The sequence below is a fragment of the Sinocyclocheilus grahami genome, unplaced genomic scaffold (assembly GCF_001515645.1).
Source record: "Sinocyclocheilus grahami isolate Dianchi unplaced genomic scaffold, SAMN03320097.WGS_v1.1 scaffold87.1, whole genome shotgun sequence".
Classification (NCBI taxonomy): Eukaryota; Metazoa; Chordata; class Actinopteri; order Cypriniformes; family Cyprinidae; genus Sinocyclocheilus; species Sinocyclocheilus grahami.
The window spans coordinates 2,011,292-2,037,959 of NW_015505266.1; the positions used below are offsets into that span (position 1 = coordinate 2,011,292).

General features: G+C 35.9%; 3 protein-coding genes across 4 annotated transcripts in view; all 3 read left to right on the forward strand.

The window, feature by feature from the left end:
* ftcd (formimidoyltransferase cyclodeaminase) overlaps window positions 1-2,586 on the forward strand; it is a 10,644-nt gene extending 8,058 nt beyond the window's left edge. For both annotated transcript variants that reach the window (XM_016274546.1, XM_016274547.1), the window contains 5 exons: window positions 415-576; window positions 748-791; window positions 1,206-1,344; window positions 1,567-1,662; window positions 1,864-2,586. In XM_016274546.1, the coding sequence (XP_016130032.1) occupies window positions 415-576; window positions 748-791; window positions 1,206-1,344; window positions 1,567-1,662; window positions 1,864-1,947 (525 nt within the window). In that variant the 3' untranslated portion in view covers window positions 1,948-2,586. The remainder of the gene's footprint in view (window positions 1-414; window positions 577-747; window positions 792-1,205; window positions 1,345-1,566; window positions 1,663-1,863) is intronic.
* Window positions 2,587-5,407: 2,821 nt separating this feature from the next.
* LOC107586967 (growth/differentiation factor 8-like) lies at window positions 5,408-9,834 on the forward strand. Its single transcript, XM_016274552.1, has 3 exons — window positions 5,408-5,828; window positions 7,052-7,422; window positions 9,295-9,834. The coding sequence occupies exons 1-3, from the start codon at window positions 5,465-5,467 to the stop codon at window positions 9,661-9,663; spliced, it is 1,104 nt and encodes a 367-aa protein (XP_016130038.1). The 5' UTR covers window positions 5,408-5,464; the 3' UTR covers window positions 9,664-9,834.
* A 1,921-nt stretch (window positions 9,835-11,755) lies between these two features.
* Window positions 11,756-26,459, forward strand: LOC107586991 (signal transducer and activator of transcription 1-alpha/beta-like). Its single transcript, XM_016274574.1, has 20 exons — window positions 11,756-11,932; window positions 13,117-13,261; window positions 14,207-14,357; window positions 14,503-14,598; window positions 14,802-14,891; window positions 14,976-15,054; window positions 17,817-17,988; window positions 18,067-18,159; window positions 18,261-18,320; window positions 18,507-18,530; window positions 18,632-18,719; window positions 18,824-18,865; window positions 19,666-19,749; window positions 19,842-19,959; window positions 21,170-21,382; window positions 21,574-21,762; window positions 21,845-21,920; window positions 23,100-23,169; window positions 24,288-24,320; window positions 24,403-26,459. The coding sequence occupies exons 2-20, from the start codon at window positions 13,134-13,136 to the stop codon at window positions 24,424-24,426; spliced, it is 1,830 nt and encodes a 609-aa protein (XP_016130060.1). The 5' UTR covers window positions 11,756-11,932; window positions 13,117-13,133; the 3' UTR covers window positions 24,427-26,459.
* The last annotated feature ends 209 nt before the right edge of the window (window positions 26,460-26,668 follow it).

Consider the following 26,668-nt stretch of genomic DNA (forward strand, 5'->3'; position numbering starts at 1 on the left):
TGTTTTTTATTTTATATGTATTTTAAATATAAAGGATTGATAGCATTTTATATAACATCTTTAAATTAATATTCATATGTAATATTCATAAATTATTATAATAATAATTTTATTTTATATGTATTTTAAAATTGAGTATAGAGAGGGGGAGAGAGAGAGAGAGAGTGAGAGAGAGAGAGGACATACATATAGGACATATATGTGTACCTATATTATGTGTTCTTATATATTATATTAAGGGACTTTGATATTATGTATATTCTATATGTTGTACATTATATGTATTAATAAAACTATTTTGTATTTTTACACACACACACACACACACACACACATATATATTTTGAATCTATAATAATTGCATTATATATTATAAATATTATTTATCTTTACGTCTATGTGTCTTATTGTAAGGGTGCAGCTTTGGGCTGCATGGTCGGTCAGATGACATACGGGAAGAGGCAGTTTGAGTCTCTGGATGCGGAGATGAGGAAACTCATTCCTCCATTTCATGAAGCCATGAACGACTTATTATTAAAAGTGGACGCTGATTCAACAGCCTTTAACAGCTACATGGTACACGACCACATTTAAATGTACAGTTGGCCACTTAAAATATATGGATGTATTTGCCAGCATATATATGCCACTTGTGTAACAAAATTGCTGTAAAATATGTCTAGATGAGAATACCTTGTCACACACAAAAAAATGTGTTAATTATTTTCTTTCGTGTTTTCATTGCAGGCTGCTCTGAAATTGCCCAAAGCCACATCTGATGAAATCAAAAGGTACGGTTAATCACCTCTGAAGCTCAAACAAACAAAACCATCCTTATAATCCATCAAACTAGAGACAATACATGTCACCAGAAAACTAAGGAACATTCTGTATCATGTTAAACCAGTTTAAGCATTTGATTGATGCAAAGACATGTCATGCATCACAAAAAGAAACAGGAAAGACTAGACATATATTTGCAGAGAAGAGCCTGATGATATAACTACCATGTTACACAACTTGCATTTGACTGCCAAAGTAAATTCTCTTTAGTTGTAGAATGCAAATTACAGCTGCATTGGCAAAAACACACATAAACATGGCACAGTGGCTAAGACGACCTTTCACAATTTCAAACCCCTAATGTGGCTACAGTTATTTTAAAGTGGAACTGAATTACTGAATGTTGTTCTTTGACTGTACAGGAGGGAGGAAGCCATGCAGGAGGGTTTGAAGGCAGCGGTGGGCGTCCCTCTCTCTCTGGCAGAGAGAATAAACACACTGTGGCCTGTTTTTAAAGAGATGGTAAAATACGGAAATGTGGCATGTAAATCAGACCTTCAGGTGAGACTGGACTATATAATTATTATTTTTTTAAATATGTAATGTTTATGCTTGTGATGACTCACACACAAGACAAAAAAACATCCTTTCAAGCAAAGCACTTTCCACTGAGAGTAAAATGCTGATTTTGCATTTGGAAAAATGAAAAATAACATGACTTTGACGGTCATAAATAAGCTGATATGAGCAGTTATTTCAATGCATGATTCCTGTCATGTGCAGGTATCGGCAAAAGCTTTGGAAACAGCAGTATTTGGAGCGTATTACAACGTTATTATAAACCTGAAGGACATCACGGATTCTTCATTCAGGGTTGCCGTGAGTATCAACAACTGCTATTAAATTGTAGATCTAGGTCAGGGTTCCCATAGTGCATGTTAATAACCCACACTTTTTCAGCATTTAATAACCACTCTTTAAGAGATACGAAACTTGTTTTGAGGAACTCATAAATGTCAAAGAGCCAATTGGAATTGTTCCTGGTGATCATGGTAGTTTTTCTGGTTTGTTGATTTTTAGACTGAAGCAAAAGTGTCTGCGCTGTTAAAGAATGCCAGAGAGAATGCTAACATAGCACTGGAGGCGGCCGACCAGAGGAAATGATGCTGACTGTAACTCACAAGAACAAATCAAGTAAAGACACGCTGATGTGCAACCTAAAACCCTCTGGTGCACAACCCACAGACTGCCATTGAAAGTGCATTAATCGAAATGCACTTTATAACCACTTTACAAACATGAATGATAAATAAAATTGTGCAGCTTGTTAAGGAGAGAGATTTTGGAAAAAACACTTACACTAAAGGTGGGACCAGAATAAGAGGCGTGCGAAATGTGCTCTTTTGACATGAACAACCAGCAAGGAGACCATAGAAAGAACTTTTCAACACACTGGCAAGTGGCAACCATCCAAAATATCTTAGGATAATAGCAGCAAGGATTGCACAGACAAGCACCGCTCATATTTCAATAGACAATGTATAAATACCTTTCTTGCCACTTCCAAGTAACTAATTTAAAGTGAGTGACAATGTAATAAATTAAGTAATTGTACTGTAACACTCTTTAGGTATGCAAAAGAGCCTGACATTTTTCATTAATTAAAAAAAACTAACAAAACAAAACAAAAAAAGAGTTGTGGTTTGTGCTGTCATATTTTAAGTAGACTCACCCATTGTCTGACCGCAACATAGATCTCATAGTTGTAATGATAGTAATCACACCAAGCTGTTTTTACTATCACAAGACGTAGAGTAACATGCACCCAATAAACTGAACAAATATCCAACAGATTAATCAGTTTGGTTTTATCTTTCCAAATATCTCATTACAACACAGCTTTATTCTCCATTACACCTGCTTTTATCTCTCTGAGGAGTGTTAGTTTTGGTTTGTTCTGAAAGAACTTGATGATCCACCAGCAGGTGGTGCTGTGACTGACCCACCAAAGGCCACCCTCAATATCCCACTTCCTCTGTCCTTGCCAAGCTCTCATCTGTTGTTATTTATGCATCTATTAAAGCTGCACTGCTGGAAAAGAGAGATAGATAGAGCAGAGGCATCTGTATCTGCAGTTGCACAGAACAGCTGTGGCAACAATGTCTTCAGTCGCCAGCTCTGCTTATTTCAGAGGCAACCCATCACCAAATCACAATGCTACAAGATAACTGTGGTCTAAAAGTGAAGAAAGCCCATTCACCAATATAAAAATGGTGGTGTTTCCTCATACACCCATTTTCAGGTGTTTATGCAGAAAATATTTTGTATAAAACACTATCAAATGCTTGGATACACACGTAAAACGTCTTAGAACAACCTAGCAACTACCCAAGCTACAACATGCGACAAAATGAATACTCAGAACATCCACTGAATTGACCCTTCGCAAAGACCGCCCTGTTTTCTTACTGTTGCTATGTCCTACAAGCCGTGACGCTCTCACGCCACACATCATGTTCTCACAGTTAAAAATACAAGGTGGAGCAAAGACGACACTGACAATGCATCGACAGACAAGACAGAGCAGGTTACTTTTTGTATGAAACAAAATGTCAGCTTTCAAATTTTGTCATTTTGTAAGAAATTCCAAAAATATATACCGTTTTGTGGCTCTTTAATGTGTCGTGACGGATCGCTGTAGCGCCTCAGTTCAAACACGTGAACCAATCATTGCTTCCTCTTTAGTAGTTATAACATGAAATAAACATGAATGAACATCAGAAGGTATCTTGTTTCAACCCTGTAAAGACTTCAATACACAGTTTTTCAAGTTCAAGTCCACCGACATTAATCCAAGCTCCGTGCGATGGGTCAATTGGATAGCATCAAGCTAAAAAACACTCAAAAACCCATTGAAACACTTTATCAACAATATACTGTATGCTGGGTCAAAACAACCCAATAGCTGGGTTTGTCCATATTTTACCCAGCACTGGGTTGAATTTAACCCAACATTTTAGCAACACTTTAAAAACCTTTCAGAACAACCTAGCACCCTAGCAACGATCCATTACACCCAATGAAACAACATGAGGGTATCTTAAAAACACCCTATTAAATGTATAGCCACAAGCTAAAAATCACAGAGAAACCCCTAACAACCACATAGCAACTATTTATAAACACTTTTTCCAAACATATAGCAACACTTTAAAAACCTTTCAGAAACAACATGGCAACCCAACTCTAACACTATATAACACTCAGTGTTGGGGAGTAACAGGGTTATGTAATTTAATTACAAAATAAATGTAACCGACACAGTTATTTAAGAAAATGTTAATGATTACAAAGGGTTTTACATCTGAATATTTTCTGTAAAAAGCTAGGATATATTGAATAATATTAATTTGTTGCTTTGCCTGTTTTTGATGTGCACGATGCCTCCTGCCATTTAAAGAGGTCGTATGATGCGATTTCAATTTTTCCTTTCTCTTTGGAGTGTTACAAGCTCTTGGTGCATAAAGAAGATCTGTAAAGTTGCAAAGACTAAAGTCTCAAATCCAAAGAGATACTCTTTATAAAAGTTAAGAGTCAGTCACGCCTATCTAAAATGGCTCGTTCTAACACACCCCCACATATCTACATCACAATGTGGGATTTATGTCTTTTTGTCATTACATATTATTATGTAAATGATTAACAGTTAAAAACATTCGTTAGAAATTTAGAAAAGTAATCAAATCTAATCAGTAACTACTTTAAAAGTCATTGAAATAGTTAAACTACTTATTACATTTTAAATAAGGTAACTTGCAATCTGTTACCTATTACATTTGTAAAGTAACCTTCCCAACACTGATAACATTAACTATAACACCCAAGCAACAACATGATGACATCCTAAAAAGAACACTTAGAACACCCTAGCAATTACATAGCAGCAGGCTAAAATGATCTCTATGAACCTCATAGCAACCGCGGTGAGCGTGATTTCACCAAGTACAACATGTTTCTGGATCAACATCCTTGTTGATCCTGGAACAACATTCCAATCAACCAATCAGAATTGAGATATAACTTTTCAGGAAGTATCTGTAGGCTTAAAATCAGGGTTATGTGCTTCTACACCCTTGTTAATCAGCTATCATTTCCCTCTGATTTTAGGAATAAATTATGGGTAAGGTTAGGTTTAGGGGTAGGGATTGGGTTAAGTCTATATTTTTGGACAATAATGTTGATCCAGGATCATCAAAAGATGTTGATCCAGGAACATGTCTTACTTGGCAAAAACCACCCTAGCAAATACCCATAATACCCTAGGCACAACATGCAAACATTCTAAAAAGAACACTCAGAACATCCTCTCAATTGTACTTGGGTGCATCAGAATTGAATCGATAATTATGAATTATCTATAACGAATTATCTATTATCTATATTATAATGAAGTTTATAAGATAAATCCTCAAATCAAAACCTAAAGACCTGAACCTCTCTGTGCCGTCTCATCTGGACTTGTTCCTATCAATCCCACCAATCATACGATATCTAACAGCAGGGAATCTTAAGTATAAAATTGCCTGGGAGGCTGAACATCTGTCCAGTGCTGTTTGGAGAGATTGCATAAAGGCCGTCCGTTCCCAAATGCGTAAACGTCTGCAAAGACGCATCAGAAAACATGTTTATCCTTCTTTATCTGAGCTTTTGGAGTGTGTTGGGGTCTCACAGTCAGAGCTTGAGCTCAACAGCAGCAGCAACAACATTGCAAGCATTTGTGACACCTGGAGAAGACAACGGCCAATGCACGACCTGTCAGTTTAGACAGCAGAGTAAACTCATGCGCCTGCACTCCATTAAGTCTCAGATTTTGAGCATCCTGCGTCTAGAACAAGCTCCGAATATCAGCAGAGACACGGTCAAGCTACTCTTACCCAAGGCACCTCCACTGCAGGAGCTCCTGGATCAGTATGACCAAAACGGAGGTATTAGTGAGGATCAGGAACAAGGCAGCAGTGAGACCATCATTACCATGGCCACAGAACGTAAGTACCAAGATGCACTGCAATATATAGTGACCACAAACGTGTGGACACAAAAGTCACACTTAGAATGTATGTCAAGTTACTTCTGTGAAAGTTTGACCATCAGTTGCAGATGCTACTTCGTTTGTTATATTGTTATTGAATGCAATGACATTCATACTTTTTGAAGTGTGGCTTAAGTGTCCAAATACATTTGAGGGCCATTGTATTATCTGAAATGGTTGACTATGAACCGACTATGGTTCATTCATTCAGCTGTTGTTGGAAGATGGCCAAAGGCAACAAACCTTGTTTTACGCAAAGCTGAGCACCAAGAGGAAACATACAAAGCACATTTGGCCTGTGAAAATAAGGGCTCTTTTCAAAGACTTTCAATGGAAACCTTAGTTTCTGCCAAAATACAGTAGTTACTCCATAAATGTTACATCAAACTGTGGTGATTTATATTTTCCAACTGTGTCAGCAGAAAAAGAGAGTAAAGAAAGAATAATAAAGGTTCTTATACTGATTGGAGAATTAAAATTTTGTTGCAGTAACTCTAACAACAATAGGATTTTGACATAAACTTTTGCAGGGATGGGCAACTCCGCTCCTGGAGGGCCTCTGTCCCTCCGATTTTTATTCCAAATGTACTAATAAAACATACCTACCTGGAATTTTCAAGTGATCTGTTGTTTTAGGGTTGGAACTAAAATCTGCAGGACAGTGGTCCCAGGAGCAGAGTTGCCTATTGTTTAGGGATGGTGCAACATCTTGTCAGTGGGGCTGTTGTACTCTTAAAGGGACAACTTTGAACCTTATCTACCTTTGAAAGGTGCATACTAGTACATTAGAGTAGTAACATGTACCCTTAAGGTACTACTGTGAACCTTTAGGGGTAAATAAGCTGCTAAGTTGTCCCTTTAAGGGTACTGACCTGGTGACAAGTTCTTGTGCAGAAGCAGGCTTCCTCAAATCTTGCCCTGGAGGGCCAATGCCCTGCAGAGTTTAGCTCCAACCTTAATCAAACACACCCGAGCAAGCTCATCAAGGTCTTCAGGATCCCTAGAAAATCACAGGTAAGTCAGTTTGATCAGGGTTTGAGCTAAACTCTGCAGGGCAGTGGCCCTCCAGGACGGATTTGAGGAACCCTGCCCTAAAGGTACAATTTTTGCACATTTTATTTTCTGAGAGTATAAGGTGAAAAAGGTATACATGGTCTTAGTAAACTTTATACCTTGCAGCTCAAGCCTTCACCCATCTTGAGGGAATGCCAAAGTGTTGCATGTTCTCACTGAGCCCAAAGATTATGCCTAACAGCATCCTCAAAGCTCTGCTCTGGATCTACCTCCGACCAGCTGAGGAGCCAACCACAGTCTTCATCCAGATATCTCACCTGAGGTCTTTGTCTGAAGGGAGCAACCACTCAAGAATACGAGCACAAAAAATTGATGTGAACGCCCGGACAAACTCCTGGCAGCACATCAACATGAAGCAGCTGTTGCAGTTGTGGCTCAAACAGCCTGAGAGTCACTTTGGGATAGAAATCAAGGCCTTTGATGCAAATGGAAACGATCTGGCTGTGACCTCTGCAGAATCTGGAGAAGAAGGACTGGTAAGTCAGTGCATGCATTGGTACTTAGGTCCATGCTTCTTTAGGAGCCAACAAAGTATATTTGGCTTGTCAAATGCAGGACAAACTTTGATTAACAGATCTGACAAAGATTTATGAAAGTGTAGATCAACCAGATCAACCCTGATCATACACACCTGAACCAACTAATTAAAGGGATAGTGCATCCAAAAATGAAATTTCTGTCATTAATTTCTCACCCTCATGTTGTTCCAAACTCGTAAGACCTTCATTCATCTTTGGAACACAAATTAAAACATTCTTGATGAAATCCAAGAGCTTTTTGACTCTGCATAGACAGCAATGTAACTGACACGTTTAAGGTCCAGAAAGGAAGTAAGGACATTGTTAGAATAGTCCCTGTGACATCAGGGGTTCAAACTTAATTTGATCAAAGACTATAGAATACCCAAGATGTGTCACTCGTATAGTTTTGAATGGGGAAAAATGCAACACTCAATATGGCCACTCAATCGCAGGAAGCCCCACCTTCTGAATGAAAGAGCCAATCACTAATCTGTAAAGTCAGAGTGTCACTGCAGCTGCCATTAGAAGTCCCGGTTGCTATAGAAAAAAAATCAGCATTCTGAGACGTGTGCTCAGGACTGCGCATGTGCGCTGGCTGATCTAGCCTGAAAAATAAGCTTTTTATAATGCTATTTTGAGCAAAAGAAACAACATTTATGACACAGTTGTTATGAGATTTCTTTGGTGATTTCAAATATGAAATTTAATTGCAAGCTTACTGAGCAGTTTTGTAGAATTTGATGTTTCCCCATACAAAGTGATAGGAGCTGCACTTGCATGCCCGAGAGGTTTTTCAAAGATGGCCGCCAAGTGACATAACTTGTCTTAAAGGGACTTTGATTTTATGAAGCTACAAGAATACTTTTTGTGTGCAAACAAAACAAAAATGACTTTATTCAACAATTTCTGCTCTTCCGTCACATGGACTATTTTAACAATGTCGTTGTGAAAGCGAAACTACTTTGTTTGGTCTTCCAAAAGAGGACACGACTAGAAATCAGTGGTTAAGTTGTATTTACAACACTGTTCCAGAACAGTTTAACCCAAATATTCAGATGTGTGCAGTGCATTTTATGGAGAACTGTTTCCTGATCCTGGGAGAGTAGACTACAATGCCGGCTGTTCTGACGCTCAGCCTGTAAGAGTAGCGCTTGTTGTTTGTCATTTCTCCGATCACAAATGCAGACATGGTTTTATGTTTACGCGGCGCGATGCAACGCGTAAAAAAACAGTATAAGTCATTATAATCCGTAATTATGTCCCCACTGGATGCAACAAATGCCTCGTTTATAATGGATTTTAATATTTTTGTCTCGTTGTTCCGGCTGGACAGGGCATCAACAGTATGGTAAGGGGCGTAACATTTCCGTCACACGCTTGAGGTATTCGGCCAATCACAACGCACTGGATAGCTGGCCAATCAGAGCACACCTCGCTTTTCAGACCGATGAGCTTTGTAAAAATCTACGCGTTTCAGAAAGGCGGGGCATAGAGGAGAAACAATAATGTACAGTATGTGGAAAATAACGTGTTTTTTAACCTTAAACTGCATAAACACATTTCATTACACCAAATACACAAAATAATGTTCTTGTTAGCAACATCATATGACCCTTTTAATTTGTGTTCTGAAGATGAACGAAGGTCTGGGTTTGTCTTACAAGGTACATTCAAACTCCACAAAGAGTCATTATATGCTTGAACATAGATTTGATTGGTAAAGTTTGTTTGGGGTGTATAGCAAGTAATATCAAGTATGTTCTTAATTGCACTTTTGAACTTCATTGACCATGACTTAGCTAATTGTTCCTACGTTCGCCCTTCCAGCAACCCTTCCTGGAGGTGAAAATATCAGACACTGGCAAGCGGACCAGACGGGACACCGGCCTCGATTGCGATGAGCATTCCACTGAGTCCCGTTGCTGCCGGTATCCACTCACCGTTGACTTTGAGGAATTCGGTTGGGACTGGATAATTGCTCCCAAGCGTTACAAGGCCAATTACTGCTCTGGTGAATGTGTGCAGAAGTACCCCCACAGTCACATCGTCAACAAGGCCAACCCTCGGGGCAGCGTAGGCCCCTGCTGCACGCCCACCAAGATGTCACCCATAAACATGCTGTATTTCAATGACCGTGAGCAGATAATCTACGGAAAAATCCCTTCAATGGTCGTGGACCTTTGTGGCTGCTCTTGAGCTTCTTGAGTAGCTACGACAGCAAGCCCTCACTACTTTGGACCAGAGGGGAAGTGAAAATAACCTTTACCCTGTCCCTGACAAAATAGTTCCTGCTAAAACAATTGACCACACCAGGATCCCAACAAACCAACTTATCCAGTTCTTTTAGTTCGTTCTCATCGACTTTTGCACACAAGAACAATAGTACCAAGGTGACAAGGCTTTCTTTGTTTATGAAGGTATAAGGCTTCCTCTGTGAATGCATTTGAGCATTGAGATGACCTGATGGGCTTTACCAGCTTGATAGCAGAATGTAAAAAATGCTAAAGTACTTTAAGTTTTAAATTAATGTCAAAGGGGGTTGTATAGTTGATTATTTATATAAAGTCACTTATCCCCCAGTGACCCAAAAACAGGAACACTGACCCAGAAACTCACTCAACATGACGTCCAAACAATAGACTTTAGGAATTCTGCAGTTTCATAGCATATGGGTAGTTGACATATAATAGGGATAAGAGAACTCTGTTATTGCTGTAACTGGTCATCATTTTTACATTTACAAATAATCTTTACATGCTTTTTAGACATTGCTGGAACATGTCAACTACCCAAAAGCCTGCATCTTTTGTTTCCTGTCAAAAAACACTGATTAAATAGCCAATTCACTAGTTAGCCTACATAATGTCATAGGCTAGAGACGAGCATAGAGATGTTTTTTAAAACATGGAATTAATTATATAGATTCTACGGTTCAAAATCATGTTGTAGTTTTGATCTGATGCACCAAGTAAAATGCCTGTTATTGATGTCTCCGAGTTGTTTTCGCGTGTCCTTAAAGGACCTCTTCAGTGTTGTCCCTTTGTTACCCTTAACAGAGTGACACCACTGACACCATTCCAAGCATGTGGAGCACATTATGGTGCTCAAAACCAACAAACCCACATTCCATGGAAGCTAAAGCCTCTCTTCTGTTATTTTGTTCTCTGGAGGGCTCCCCAGTGGGATGGAGGCCCTGTGGGGCAACAACAGTAGAAGTCTGTCCCCAGGACAATGAGTGCACTTATAAATGTCTTAATTTGATTTTTCAAAAAGGTTTGTGCATATCATTTAGCTGTGTGATTCAATAGTAACAGTTAGGGAGGTTGTATAGTTGATTATATATATTGGATATACAGTATATACATAAATATTAATGTGTGTCTGTTTATATATATACACATACACACACACACACACACACACACACACACACACACACACACACACACACACATATATATGTACTGGTTTATATAACCTGGTGGGGACTTAAATCTGAATACACACAGGCTCATGGGGACTCGTGTCACGGTGGGGACCACACGGGTACAAAAGCTTATAAATCATACAGAATGAAGTTTTTTGAAAATCTAAAAATGCAGAAAGTTTCCTGTGAGGGGTAGGTTTAGGTGTAGGGTTGGTGTAGGGCAATAGAATATACGGTCTGTACAGTAGAAAAACCATTACGCCTATGGAGAGTCCCCACAAGGATAGCTGATCAGACTGTGTGTGTGTGTGTGTGTGTGTGTATGGTGCATAGTTAGGACAGCAAATAAATAAAAAAACGTTAAAAAGTAATTATTTAAATGCTGTCCTAACTATGCACGATATATGGTTAGTTGCACTAGATTTTTTTATGTAGTATATCAAATAAAATAAAAATAAAATAACCAAACAAAAACGCTTGCCAACATTTAAAAGGCAGGACAAAATGCATTAGTTGCAATAATACACACACTGCAATCAATAAGTTGCCAATTAATGCGCCTTCACCTTAATTGACCCCATGTCCACATCTATTAAAACAAATTACTTTCTTATAACAAACTACAAAAAGAGATCATAACATGCATTTCTCCCACAGTTTTTACGCGGTGATGAAATAAGCACATTTCTCTGGTCTACTACGCAGTTTCAGACTTTCAGTTTCTTATAAATCACGTGGGCTGCGCTACAACGTCTGGTCCAAAATTCCACCTTGCGTCATAAACGACCCCCGGATGCGCTGATTGGCTAGTGCATACGCACAAACAAAATGTGGCTCGCTGATTGGTCCACCCAGCTGTCGCTCAAACACACACACGCTCCTCGCGCAGAAGGAGTCGGGAAGACTACGGAGAAATTAATAACAAATCGACAATAACAGGGAACTGGCCTGTTCTTCCGCGTTATTCTGCTGCGGTGGAAGACAAATGTAATATATCCGTGGATTCGTACTTCTACCGGATTCGGATAACGTTAGGAGGTGAGTAACACAATAATAACTTTCATTTCCGCGTTCTTTTTTTTCTGCGTGAAATTTTACAGGAAGTTTTGGTCTCACGTTTGATTAATGCGCGATATTATCCTCATACAGAATACATGTAATCCGTAGATCTCGCATGTTATTAGAGGATTTTTACTAGTAAGAACGCAATGGAAAACATAAAAGGCCTTTATATAGTAAGGTCATATGTAAACTCTTCTGCAGTTTACATGTGGCCCTCGTGAATGCAGGCAAAACAATATCATGTGTTCATGAATTCTGTTATGTCTAATAATAATACAAATAACATCTATCAATATAGCATTATTATTATTATTGATTCCAACTCAGACTGAAAGATCAAACTTGCTGAACAAATGTAACCTCCTGAGAACCAGAAATAAAAAGCTTTGTGAATTTAGTATTAAGTATTAAAAAAGCCACACACATGCACCCAGCCACGTTTACCTAGCTGTCTGAATGAAGAAACTGTAGACCTGTACTGTATTTATATAAAGACTTCATATTTATACAAAAACAATACCTCCAAATCATACTCTACACATTGTTTTTAAGCATTACAAATAAAATAAATATTATGTAGTCTTTTTGACATTACTTGACAATGGTTGTTTCTGCTTTAATGTTATACATTAATAAAATAAAGGTATCATAATTGGCTTGTAACGCAATCTAATGTTCTGTTTTAATGTAAGCATACATATTCAAACTTCGGTTATTCTTATCGTCCTGGTTTGAATTATGCCTACTGTAAACTAAAACTATGAAAACATTTTCATAACAATAATGAAATCTTTTAAATATCTCGTTGTCTTAACGCACAAAACACTCCTACATTCACTACAGACTTTGCCATACAATAAAAATGTGTGCATTTGTAATAATAATAATAATATACAACTTACAGTTTTACACAAGAGTTTTAGAAAATGTGTAAGTAGCTACTAGGTTAGAAAAACACACCACACAATCAGCTCTCAAGATGTAATGAGCCATTCATTCGAGATAGAAATCTCATTATCTTGCATCTTGCAGAGAAATGCTTTGCTCTGTTGAAATCTGCTTTGTTTGCTTTTAATGTGATTTTTGTAAAAAACAACAACAACAACAAAAAACTGGCCTGTTTTTATCAACCATAATTTGTCATGTATTTTAACTCTCAGCCCACAGAGTTGCAGAAATGAGTCAGTGGTTGGAGCTTCAACAACTGGATTCAAAGTTTTTGGAACAGGTCGACCAGCTGTACGATGACAGCTTTCCAATGGCCATCCGGCAGTACCTCAGCAGCTGGATAGAAAGCCACGACTGGTGCGGACCACCATTTTACATCTTTACAACTGTGTCAAACACATAACCACAACCTTTTGCAAGTATAATAATGCTAAACTAAGCAACCTGTTGATTCTTAACAGTCTTTTTTATGAAGTTAAAAAGTTAATATTAATTGAAATTATTAATATATTACTAAAATAGGAAAATTGTAAGATATTTTTTTAAATGAGCATTAACATTTTTAAGGGTAACTGGAATAATGATATTAGCATATTAATCATAAGCATATTTAAATATTAAAATATGAATGAATACTTTTTAATGTGCATGTTTTTTTTATATTTGATAAAATATGAGCATGAGAATATTAATTAATATGTTTAATGTGCATTCATATTTTTTTAATACAATTAGAATATTAATATTAACATGTTAAAATAATATTATTTAAAAATATTAATGAATACTTTTTAAATGTGCATTTTGTTTATATAATATTAATAATAATAATTATTATTTTTAAATTTGTATTTACATTTTTACAGGTAAAGAAATCTACTCTTTACCAAAAAAGCTAAATAACTGTTTATTGTACATAAGGCCTTCATGTTGAGATCACATGATGTTAATAAACTAACTTCAGATGAACTTACTTCAAATATGACATCTTCCAGAAAAACAATATATTCTGCACACAATTAACCTGCGGTAACATCATATAAATGGCATCATGGGTTGTCCAGAGCTAGTGAGGGCAACAGAAAGGCAAATTCTGCAGTATTAGTTGTTCAATAAGACAAATAAGAATCAGTGCAACATAAATAAATAGTTTTTATTGCCATTTTGTATTACTTATTAAATTTATCTTCCCGATAAAAGAGGCGTTATGTAGGCACAAATATAGGAATTATGTTAAAAATAGAATTCAAACCAGTTTCAGCTTCATTTGGTGTGAATCATCTGTCCTTTGTTCTCTTAAAGGGACCATGTTGCTAATGTGGAGAATGAGTCTCTGGCCACCGTGAGGTTTCATGATCTTTTGACCCAGTTGGATCACCAACACAGCCGCTTCGCGATGGAGAAAGACTTCCTGAACCAGCACAACATCCGCAAGATCAAGAGGAACTTGCAGGTGCCTGTCTGCAACTGGCTACACAATCATTTCCTTTAAGCATTTGTGTCGCAGCCTCTGAATCATTAGGCAATAAACAGATCAGAAAAACAACTTGCAACATGCAAACAGTTGAGGTTCTGAGTTAACAAACCTTGTGTTTCAGAGCCTCTTCCAAGACAATCCTGTTTCCATGGCGATGATCATCAGTAGGAACCTTAGCGAGGAAAGGAAGATTCTGGCCGCTGCCCAAGTGTCAGAGGTCAGGAATTAATAAACGACAACCACTGATTTCCAACACTAAACCGTGAAGTTGAATATATCTAAATAATTTTAAAATAATAGTTCAACCACAAACAATTTATCGCACATCTGTAAAACACAAAAGGAGATATTTCACAGTATTGTCCAAGCTGCTCTTTTCCACATAATGACATTACGTTAGTAATTAGTATTTCATTACAGAATCGAACCGAAAGCACCCAAAATGACATGATCGTGGAGAAACATCGAGAAATGGATGGAAGGGTGAAAGACATAAAGATGAAAGTACAGGTGATGTACACAAAAACTATCGCATTCTATGTCTAATTCTCATAGAAAAGTTGTGTAAAACATCTTTTTCAAATTTCCCTTCAGGACACAGAGCAGACTATCAAAAATCTAGAAGACCAGCAAGACGAATACGACTTCAAGAGCAAAACTCTACAAAGCAGAGGTAACAGGATTCAAAAATGCCTTATTTGTAGTCAAAAAACAACTTTTCATTAAATGTGTGGCCACATTACTGAAATTTCAGCTAAATTTATGTATTGTTTATTTCGAGCGCGAAAATTCGTTGAACAACAGTAAGTGTGACTGCATCTTCGGTCAGAACTAGCTATTTATTTGAAAAGTATAGAAACTCAAAGTATTGCTTATTTCGCTCTCGAAAATTAGTCAAACATTGGTAAATGTGATGTACCTTATGTCAGAACTGAAGTACCGAAAAAAATGGAACAATGGTAAGTTTCAGAACTAGCAAATTATTCGAAAAGTAGGCTATAGAAACGCAGTATTGCTTATTTTGTGAAAATTCACCAAACTAGCTAATGTGACGCACATCAAGTCAGAAGTAACTTTTTGTCAGGTACTGAAATTCGCTCGCGAAAATTTGCCAAAAAACGGATATGACTGCACCTTTAGTACCAAAACTTATTACTGCTTATTTCGCTTGTGAAAATTTGTTTCGGCAAGTACTGAAACTAATATTGCTTATTTCACTCACGAAAATTTGTCAAACGACAGTAAATAGCTATTTATTTGAAAAATATAGAAACTCAGTATTGCTTATTTTGCTCTCGAAAATCTGTCAAACATCGGTAAATGCGACGCAACAAGTCAGAACTAGCAATTTTTTTCGGCAAGTACTGAAACTAAGTATTGCTTATTTCACTCACGAAAATTTGTCAAACGACAGTAAATAGCTATTTATTTGAAAAATATAGAAACTCAGTATTGCTTATTTTGCTCTCGAAAATCTAGAAAATTTGTCAAACATCTGTAAATGTGACGCAACTCAAGTCAGAACTAGCAATTTTTTTCAGCAAGTACTGAAACTTGCTGTTGCTTATTTCGCTTGCAACATCACGTGTAACCGCATCTTAGGTCAGAACTAGCTAATTATTCAAAAAGTATAGAAAATCAGTATTGCTTATGTCGTGAAAATTCACCAAACAATGGTAATGTGTTGCACCGTAATTTAGAAGTAGCTATTTTTTCGTCAAATACTGAAGTTCAGTATTACTTATTTATCTTGCGACAATTCACCAAACCAACAGTAAATATGACTGAACCTTTAGTCAGAAATAGCTATTATTCTGAACAAGTACTGAAACTCAATACTGTTTATTTTGCTTGTGAAAATTTGTTGAACAATGGTAAATGTCACATCACCTTAAGTCAGAACTAGCTAGTTTTTTTTGGCAAGTACTGAAACTTAGTATTGCTTATTTCGCTCTAGAAAATTTGTCAAATGACAGTAAATTTGACACGCCTACAGTGTGGTCAGAACTAGCTATTTATTTGAAAAATAAAGAAACTCTGTATTGCCTATTTCGCTCTCGAAATTTTGTCAAACATCAGTATACAGTGTTTCCCCTGCCATTATATTAGGGGGGCGGCCCGCCCCCGCCCCCGCCCCCGCCCCCCTTGAAGGTCAAGTTAATATTTAACTATATTTTCTCTACAGCGCCAGATCACAAAAGAAATCATTTAAAGTTACCTTTCCTATAGAACCTTGTTCTTTTATTAAGCAGACTAAATAGCCTTATGTTATTTATCTTATTTACACGAACGCATGTCATTTGCGTCCTACGTTATGGTCACGCACACACACACACAACACACACACACAAGTGAGCCCGCTCCCACTAGTATTTGTAAATATAAAGCCGCAGAACGATTCATATTTAAATATGAATTCTGCGTGTCTGTGTGTTAATGAATGGCACAGATGCGTGGTTTTGTGTAGTACTCGTACTGAAACGCGCGTGACGTTTCCGGTGATATTAACCTCTGCCGTCTCACTAATGAGGACATAAATACATGAACAACATCTCCAGAACTGCTCTGAGAGTCACTTCATCAGCATTTGACCGTTTCATTTGAGTAAAACTATCATCATGTCATACCCACACAGAAATATAATGGTATCTATAGGAATCCACACAATCTGGAATTTCGAAAGATTTTGCACGGGTTCAAGTTAGAAAGCTGCTTTGTTCAATTCTTATAGAACTTTTTTGCTTGCAAAATTTTTGGCAATATGTAAATAGTTATAATTTCGTTATATTTGTTCGCAACATTTTATAAACCTTTTCTACCTGCGAAATGTTACGGAAATATTGACAGTATACAAATATTTTGACAATATTTAAATATCGGTCATTTTGCTAGACTATTGAGCGTAGACAATGGATTGGGGTTTTTTTTTGCGAACAAAATTTTATAGACATTTTCTACTTGCGAAATTTCACAGAAATATGGACGATATTAAATATATTGACAGTATATAAATATAGATAATTTCGATACACTGATGACAGAATACAATGGATGTTTTTTTTGCGAACAAAATTTTACCGACCCTTTCTGCTTGCAAAATTTCACAGAAATATAGTTAATCCGTGACAATTTCGCTACACTATTGAATTGTTTTGCTCAAAAAAATGTATGGAACTTTTCTGTCTGCAAAATTTCAGGGAAATATTGATAATATTAAATATACTGACAGTATATAAATATTGATAATTTTGTAACCCCACTGACAATGGACTTGTTTGTGCACAATTTTAGAGACCTTTTCTGCTTGCAAAACTACACAGAAATAGTCACAATAGTAAATATTTTCACAGTATATAAATATTGATAATTTTGCTAAATCACACTTTTAGGCTCTAGAAAATCACATTTAAATCATATATTTTTGTGTTGTGTTTGTTTTTTCCATAAGGTTTACTTCTCTAGGAGAATCTCTGCTTCAGCTCAGGCAGCAGCGCAAGAAACTTCTGGAGCTGGAGCAGAAATTCACATACGACAACGATCCCATCACCCTCAGCAAAAGCACTCTGGAGGACAGGATCATGTTGAACCTCAAAAATCTCATCACAAAGTAAGAAACCTACTTTGCTTGATACACCACTGCTGAAAGGAGTCACTAACAATGAATTATTGTCGTCTACTTTGTCAGCTCCTTGGTAGTCGAGCGACAGCCATGCATGCCGACCCAACTGCAAAGACCTTTGGTGCTGAAGACTGGTGTTCTGTTCACCCTCAAATTACGGTAACTGTAAACACACAGCAGAGGATTCGCATTTCTCTGGATTTAAAGGCCGGATAATATTCAGTTGATGAATGATGAATCACATTATTTCTGTGCTCCAGGCTGCTCATAAAACTTCAGGAATTCAACCACACTGTCCGGGTGAAGGTGCAATTCGACAAGTACGTGTTGTACATACTCTGACTCAACTGTAAATCAGGGATTTTTTTTGTCTCTAAATTAGCTAGTCATTTAGCATACACGTGTAATGAGTCACTTGTGTGGTTAGCATTTTTAGCTTAGCATGCATTAAAAAAACACTCTAAGATGCATTTCATTGTGTTAACGTGTCTCTTTTCATCTTTCAGGGATATCGTTGAGAAACGTAAAGGGTGTGTCCTACATAATTTCCTTATTCGCATACTATTTTAAAGGGGCAATTACCCTAAAAATTTAAATTCCACTTACTTACTTAGTATTGCTCCTGTTTTAGGTTTCGCATGTTCAACATCTTGGGAACGGCCATGAAGGTGATGAACATGGAGGAATCCAATGGGATGGCAGCAGAATTCCGTCATCTGGTAAAATGAAAAGAAGAAATAGCAAATTATAGTGTAGCTCCAGTTTAAAGTCATAATTTAGTCAAATAGTAATCAACAGCAACACAATTATTTTTACTTCACAGCAACTGAAAGAGAAGAAAGTAACCGGAAACAGAACAAGTGAGGTGAGTTCAAAATGTTTTTGAAAAAAAGTCTCTTCTGTTCACCAAGGCTGCATTTTTTGATAAAAATACAGTAAAAACAGTAATATTGTGAAATATTATTACAATTTGAAATAAATAATTTTCTATTTGGATATATTGTAAAATGTAATTTATTCCTGTGATGCAAAGCTGAATTTTCAGCATCATTATTTCAGTCTTCAGTGTCACATGATCCTTCAGAAATCATTCTAATACACTGATTTGCTGCTCAAGAAACATTTATTATTAGTTTATTATCAATTGTGCTGCCTAGTATTTTTGTGGAAATTGTTTTTTTCAGAATAGTTTGATAAATAGAAAGTTCAACATTTATTTAAAATTTTTGTTTCATTATTTCATTAAAATTCTTTTGTAACATTATAAATGTCTTTACTGTCACTTTTGATCAATTTAATGCATCCTTGCTGAATAAAAGAACACATTTCTAGTTTCTTGTCATTAAATTGTTAAAAAAAGGTCAATTCTGTCATTTACTCACCCTCATGTTGCTCCAAAGCTGCATGACTTTCGTTTTTATGTGGAACATAAAAAACCTCCAGAAATCACATAAAAATGATCAAGAAAGTAGTCCATAACTCTTGTGTTCAGTTTTCCTAGTCTTCTGAAGTCATATAATCATTTAGTGTAAGAAACAAGCAGAAATGCAATTCCCTCTTTGTTTAGCTCTTCTTCACTTTTCAGCTTCTGTATAGTCAAGCTTTAAACTTGGTAGCTTTTCAAACTGCCATTTTTGGCTAAATTCTTTCTTGAATGTTCGGCAGGGCCCTCTGATCGTCACAGAGGAACTTCACTCCATCACCTTTGAGGCTGAGCTCTGCTGGTCAGGAATGGTCATGAACTTTGAGGTCAGAAGATTCTTCAGAACAACCGAGTTTAAAAACATAAACCGCACCAAATCATGATCATCATCTACTTTCTTCTCACTCTCCATCTTCAGGCCACGTCTCTGCCCATAGTCGTGATCTCCAACGTCAGTCAGCTCCCCAGTGGATGGGCCTCCATCATGTGGTACAACATGCTGACTTCTGAGCCAAAGGCAAGTCCTCTTCCACACTAATGTTACGTACATGACATGGCTGAAAATGAAACTAAAGCTCAACTGAAAATAAATATTAGATTATAAACTTAATAAAAATTAGAAAGGTTGCCTTGGCAAATAATTGGCATAGGTTTAAGATGAAGCACTAACTGGAAATAAAATAAGAGTGTAATAAAATAAATTAAACCTAAACCGAAATGTTTTAAAAACACAATTTTAAAATAAAGCACTAAAATTACTAACTGGAAAAAAGACAAACCAAAGTTAAAAGTTAAAAATAAATTAAACCCAAGTAGTAATATTTAAAAATAACAAAAACAACGATAATAAAATAGAATCTACACTGGATGCGGCGCGGCACGACACGACAAATCCCCGACAGAAAACTGCTGTTGCGTTCTATTAATGACGTATTGACACAAACTTCAAAGATTTTCAACGGTCGCTTTGTCGCGTCCAGTGTACTAGACAGAAGTTTTCTAAAGCGTTTTTGAAAAATCGCTTACCCCACCTTTAACAAATTTTTTTTTTTAATACGTTTAAGCTAAAGTACTCAAATTAATAACTGGAAATAAAAACTAAAACTGAAATAAAAATAAATGAATAGAAATAGAAATAAAAAAAATAACAAAAGCGGTAAAGCACATAACAAAATGAAACACAATAAAACTGTCAATATAAGATGGAAAACTTTAAATGAAAATTAGTAATGTTGCCTTGGCAAATAACTGAAATAAGTTTAAGTTGAAGCTCTAAAATGACTAACTAGAAATAAATAAAAAAATTTAACTGAAGTAAAACTAAATTAAGCCTAAGTAGTTATATCTAAAAAAGAACAAAAATGAATACAACTGACAAAAGCATAAAACAAAATGACTAAAAATTAAAATGAAAACGGAAAATGTCAAAATAAAAATGAATTCAAAATATTAATAAAAACTAAAATAGTACATAAATAATAGTAAAATAAGTGTCACAAAATGATTACATTTATGCATAAACAACAAAAATACATAAAAATATCTTTATGATCGTTCTGGTTTAAATAAACGAATTAATTCTAGGTTAAATAAATGCAAACACAATTTAAATAAATAAATAACACAATTGACAGAATATGTGGCAATTGTTCATTACCATAGGAAATATTTTCCTAGATTTATTTTTAAATAAATATATAAACACATTTTTAAATTTGGTTGTGTAAAGTTTTAAAGTGTAAAAAGATGCCAAAAATTGTGTTTATAGTAATAGACTTGCACAATGGAATTCTGTGTTAACCCTGTCTATCTTTCGCAGCTGTATAATGGGCTTTGTGACCAAGGACCGAACTAAAGCTCTGCTACATGACAAAGCTTCCGGGACATTTCTGTTGCGCTTCAGCGAGAGCAACCGTGACGGAGCCATCACATTCAGCTGGGTTGAACATGACGCAAACGGTGAGACGTTCCTTCACTCTGTGGAACAATAAAGGACTAATTAAAACAAATGTATCCGGTCTTGATATCAAAACATAAAAAAACAGCTAATTTGGGTTTGGATGTGGGTTTCGCTTAAACTTTGGCTTCAAATCAAATCTGTTTTGCAAATTTAATATTCATTACATAGGTTTGGTGTTGTGTTTGTTTAGAAGAGCCACAGATTCGCTCCGTGGAGCCCTACACGAAGAAGGAACTCTCTGCCGTCTCACTTCCTGATATCATTCGCAATTATCGCGTGATGGCGGCCGACAACGTCCCAGAAAACCCTCTGCGCTTCCTATATCCCAGTATACCCAAAGACGAGGCCTTCAAAAAATACTACTCCAAACCTACCGACAGTAAGAAACACACAACCATGTAAAACATGAATAAATGTATTAAAAAATGTATATATACAAAGATATGCTTTTGTTTATCCAGAGCAAGAACCAATGGATGTGGATAATAAGTCACATGAGGGATACATAAGCACCACTCTCATCTCCGTCTCTGAAATGTAAGTCAATGTTAACCCTCTGATGCTGCTTGCATAGTGGTCAAATGAATATACTGTATTTTAGTTTGATGTTTTTTACTTAATATTTTGTATTTTAGGATATTTCATGGGATTAAATTATATTTATGGAATAGTTATGATCCATTTATTACCTGTATAGACCTGAAAAGTGTGGTAAACCTTGAATGCTTTGGAGCAGACTTACGTTTGGCCACTGTTTAAAGAAGAAACCTGTCAGATAATTTCTAAAGTGAAAAAAAAAGTGAAAGTAAAAAAGAGTTCAAGAAGTTTATTACGAAAAATATACAAAATACAATTTTAATATTTTATGTGAAATATATATATTTTCCAAAACATGTTTTACTCTAAAACTGCATGAAAATCAAAGCCAAGCCTAAGCAATTTGTGTTCCAAATTTGAGGTCGATATCACAAAAAATTAGCTTTCAGTAAGATTGTGTTTGGGTGCAGTTCCAAACATTTCCACTAGATGAAATTAACTTCCCGTTCATTTCTAATGTTGTAGTTTTTTTTTTATTGCAAACAGTATAATGGTGTGTGCACACAAAGCGAAGCGAACATTTGCATTGCGTTATCACTCTAGATTACTCGCAGAATATTTTTCGTGTCACTTGCACGAATAAAAACATCACGCATGCTCTCTTCCATTTTCTGGTACACTTAGACGTCTCAAACCAGATGTGTCAATAAGCTCTTCGCTGATTGGATACGTGACAGCGCATAATGCGAATTTCCTGCTCAAGTTTAAATTTGTCAATTTGCGTGGAAGGTGCGATTGAGGCAAATATTATGAATATCGTGTCACCCAATTCGCATCATTCTCGCTGCCCGACGCATTTATGTGCGTCTTTGCATCAACTTTGTATGTAATCTACTCGTACAAATAATTACATTCGGTGTTGGTGTGCACACAGCCACACACACCATAAGTTTGACTGCTTTTTTCAGGACCGTTTACCCTTTTAAATCATGTCCATGTTTATTTATTTTTTTGTGTTCACATAGCAAGCTCCAAAACCTTTGCCAAATTTCAAACCATTCCGATTAAGTAAAAAAAAAAGTAAACGGCACATAAATGAATCCTTTCCATTCATTTTAAAATATCATTCCTCTGCTACCAAACAGGACTGCAAAAATAACTGCTTTTAAATAATTTTAGGCAGCCCCAAGACTATAACGACACACTCATGCCAATGTCGCCTGAGGTTTACGGCGAGCTGGAGCGCATGGTATGAAAAATGATAATTATACATTTACTAGGGGTGTAACGGTACACAGAAATCACAGTTTGGTACGTACCTCAGTTTTGGATATGAGTTCGGTACAACAGGAAATGTTTTTTTTTTTTTATTATTTTATTTTGAAAAGACAGTAGTGCTAAATACATTTAGCATGAGCAGTTGTTTTTGATTTGAATTAGATTGTATAATTTCAAGATTTAAAGCTAAATCACGGTTTGGTACGTACCTCAGTTTTGGGGTCACGGTTAGATATGAGTTCGGTACAACAGGAAATGTTTTTTTTTTAATTATTTTATTTTGAAAAGACAGTAGTGCTAAATACATTTAACATGAGCAGTTGTTTTTGATTTGAATTAGATTGTATAATTTCAAGATTTAAAGCAAACACAGAATGGTCTGACTTTAGATTTGTGAAATGATTCTACATAAGACACCTGCACAAAACAAAAACAGCAGACGGACTGAATGTAAATGCAGATTTATTCTCTGACAGCAGGTGGCGCTTATGGAACAGCAGCGATATCATACAGCGTTTCCTTGGTTACCGCTGTAAACAAAGCAGCTGCACATATAAACACTACTTTAAAATGCATTATATGGAGGTGACCATTGATACATTTCTGAAGATGGTCAGCTCTTCTCAGAGATACAATCATATAAACCCCCACATATTTGTCTTCCTATATTTTGAGCATCGCAAACAGTGAGCTTGATCTGCCTGATACAGTATTTTCTCCTTTTTACAGACCTCATAAAAATTCCACACAAATTAAATTTTGGGAAATGACTGCAATGCAGTTCGTGTGCAATTCTGGAATAAGATCGGCCAAAATAAAACAAAAAAACGGTTCTTGCTTTGGGTTGGTGCGTAGATTGTCTCTTCTTCTGCTCTTTCCTGTTGTGACGGTTAGCGTTGCATTGGATTTGGATTGATCGCCTGTGACTGACTGTATTCGTCGTCTGACTGCATGAACCGAACCGTGACGTCTGTACCGTGACGGTTCGGGACGAATGCATGTACCGTTACACCCCTAACAGTTACAATATCATTTAAAGAAATACTTAAAATATTAACAGCACTTATTCTCCATTTCTCTTTATTTTAGAACCGATATGTCACCGATTCGTTAAAATTTGAGGTAGAGTACTATTATTCCTATGTATATATAAATATAAAATTTTAATAGATTCTGATACTGTTTTTTTGTGTTTTTTTCACAGCCCTCAGACTTAAGTCTCTCGTAAGTGACCTGAAAGGACAGATGATGCAGAAAAAATAGAAATGTTTCCTTCATTCTGTGTTTTTTCTACAATACAAATGAAAGAGGAACATCTAGTCCAGGTATAGCCATTGGGTTTAGTTGTCCTCTTTTTCATTATAACGTTATTTGAAAAACACTGTCAACTATAGCATAAAGACAACCAAACAGATCGAATGAACCCCCATAGTAATGCTACTGTTACCACAGCACTCATTCTCGAAAATGTTTGAGACAGTGAAGTTGTGAATGAATAGCACTTAATTTTCTTAGATGCCAAGTAATAGAAACGGAGGAGAAAGTGAACAAAAAAGCTAGATGGATAAATTTCACAAAATCTTATTTTCTGTAAAGAAAATTAAACCTATTTTTTAGGACTAATAAGATTTTTTAAGAGTTTAATTAACATTTACTGTAATGCAATCAAATATTTGATTTAAATTAATGTGACAACTTTTAATTCTAAAACATTACATAAGAGCAGTATATGTCATAGTGCCTTGGATTTTTGTATTCAAATCAGAATAAATTATTGTAGTACAGGAATTTAACTGTAATAACAAAATTACTGTATTACAGTAATAAAAATACATTATGAAAATAATGTGAACAAACAAAAACAAAACACAATGGTCCTCAACAAAACTGGTCCAAAAATAGGCTTTCTTTTCTTTGTTTCTTCTGTTTGGTTTTGGGATAAAACACCCCAAAGATTCATCCAGAAAGAACTATGACATGCAGGAGTTCAGGTCTGACTAAGCCTTTTAAGATGCTAGGTGTTTACTTTCCAAACACCGTTTCTAAATATGTGAAAAAAAATATGACCAGTTTTCTTGAGATTTTCCTTAACTTGCTGGTGCTCTATTAGTGTTATGTTCAATTAATGCACTTAATGTTGTCATTTCTCACGTTTGCACTGGATTGTACTGCTGTGTTTAATTACAGAGCAATATTTGTTTTTGTCTTATTTGTTTTGGACATGATAGAAAGTTATTACTGTGGGAATCCATCTTGTTTGGAATGACTTAAACATCTGCACCTTAGAAACTTTCGGCACAGACCAACAATACGCAAACCCCACATTGGCGAAAGAAAAGGTATTGTGTACGAATGTGTGAAAAACGTTAAAAACAGACAAACATATAAATGTTGAAAAACGTTGCAAAAATGTTTTAAAATGGCAAAAAATTACATCTTTGAGATATCCATTGAATGGATATCTGTCTGAAGGATGTACAGCTACAAGATAAGAAAAATGAATATCAAAAGCTATGTACGTTCAAAGTCTTTATTGTTTTTATCTAGTATTTCTTGTGTGGAATATATTGATCAGCTTTGACATTAAATTCAAACAAATCTAGAACATCTACAGCATAGCATAATTAAATAATAAAAGCAAATGAAAAGGAACACAAAATATCACAACAACAACAACGCAATACATTCATAGCAGTAATAAACAAATGCAGAAAAAATTTGTAACCGCTTTCTCCGCAAAAACAAGAAATTACACAATGCAACAAAAATGGAGTAAAATATGACAAGGTTAACGAACGAAGTTGGATACGATCAGTGACCTACTTTTGTTTGTACTGTTGAGTCGCTTAATTTTTTTTTCCAATAAATAACAAATTGTCCACCGTTAATTGTGTACATCCACACACCCATTACAAAACACATTTACAATACTTTAACAACAGTGTCCCACTAGAAAATATTCACATAGTTGAGATCGACTTAGCTTTGGAGGTTTTTCCAAGTATACGTGTGCCTCTTTGTCGTCCGTACTGTACATTAGAACAACCAATGTGCTTTTCCGCATACAACGTGCTTATAGACATGAAACCAACCATTTATGAAGTTACTTCACCAAATTACACAACTGACTGGACGTTTAGACTTCATTTTGACCATAGTAGTCAGTGTTAATTCCAGTGCATTTTTGTTTGTTTATATTCGACTTTCAATCTTACTTGTCATTTCACCCATGTACTGAGAATAAAACAGAAAATAAATTTTTTGCTTGGTTCTTTTTCCATATGATCGCTAAACTAAATCACACAACAAATCCAGTTTCACATCCTGGATTTAAATATCTTGCAGAAGAACCAAAGGTGACACTGCAACCCAGTTTGGATGTTACTTGTGTTGGTTTTCCACATGATTATTCATTAAGCAACTGCCATAAGATTGCCATTATGCTTAAGTATTGAAAAACGTTCCTGTTC